Raw genomic sequence first — 1,102 nt, 5'->3', positions numbered from 1 at the left:
CTAGAAACTGCGATGTCACACTCAGTGCTGTGGCCCCTTCCCTGCAGTCTTGGCCAGTCCTTCTGGCACCATTGTCTCCATTTTGTAGAGGGAAAGGAGAGGTGGGACTGACTCGGGGGGGTCACATGCCTTGTCAGTGGCCAAGCCACAATTAGAAACCACAGGCTGATTCGACTGAGCTCCACACTCCTCCCATCAGGCTGTACCGCTTTTCGGACCCTAAGACCCTTCTCACCCCACGCTGCAGTCTGGGATTCACTGGGTTTGGGGAGAATTGATTTCTGAACCTAATGATCACAGTCGCAGTCAGACAGAAAGGAAACGAGCCGCCACAGCATCTCCTTCTGTTAGTCCTCTTGCACTAATTGCTTTCCTTCCCCTCAGGTACCGAGCCCTGGTCCTTCTATTTCATTAACGGCTTTCTGAATTTCAATGTGGCATTTGTCTTGGCTCTGCTCGCCCTGCCGCTGACCTACCTCATGGAATGCCTCCTCCAGAAGTTCCACGGTGAGTGCTGGGAGCTGAGCAAGATCCCCCCAGGCCTCCCTGGAGACTGAGGAGGGAGCTTGTTGCTCCAAGTGCAGCCTTGCTTTACTGGCAGCAAACTGTTCGGTCACATGGCAGAGTTCCAGGAGCTCCTTCCCCAAAGCTCAGTACTGACCCTGCGATATGCTGCTTGGATTGGGAGGGAGTTAAAACACCCACGCTTGCAGCACCACGTATGGAGGGGCAGAATTGCATTTAGTTTCTTTAGGGATGGTCCTTTTTACTTCTCCCTCCCTACAGAAGAACACAGCGTTGGGCAAAGCTGAAGTGCTTAGACCAGTGATTCTCAACCAGGGTGTCACAGTACCGTGTTGTGCCTCGAGAGCCTTTCAGAGGTGCCGCTGCGTGCTGCACACTGTTAGCACTGCTAGGTGTACAAACACAATTCACAAAATAAACCCAGAGATTGCAAACTGGAATCCATAGCATTAAAAACATTCGGCCTTTCTGAGTTCTTTGGAACAGAATAATTGCTCTGTTATTTTTCTGTAGTCAAAAAAGGAGTGAAAACTAAGAGTGGGCATTTTCTGAGGGGGGCCTCAAGTCACAAAAGTTT

The 1,102-nt window shown here is 50.8% G+C and overlaps 1 protein-coding gene across 1 annotated transcript in view; it reads left to right on the top strand.

Annotated features, from left to right (window-relative positions):
- ALG9 (ALG9, alpha-1,2-mannosyltransferase) overlaps positions 1-1,102 on the top strand; it is a 51,438-nt gene that overhangs the window by 15,609 nt on the left and 34,727 nt on the right. Inside the window, exon 8 of the mRNA XM_019508534.1 lies at positions 385-507. Within this exon, the coding sequence (XP_019364079.1) occupies positions 385-507 (123 nt within the window). The remainder of the gene's footprint in view (positions 1-384; positions 508-1,102) is intronic.

The sequence above is a fragment of the Gavialis gangeticus genome, unplaced genomic scaffold (assembly GCF_001723915.1).
Source record: "Gavialis gangeticus isolate Ggan-Ray unplaced genomic scaffold, GavGan_comp1, whole genome shotgun sequence".
In the NCBI taxonomy this organism is placed as follows: domain Eukaryota; kingdom Metazoa; phylum Chordata; order Crocodylia; family Gavialidae; genus Gavialis; species Gavialis gangeticus.
This window is presented reverse-complemented; position numbering and strand designations above follow the sequence as displayed.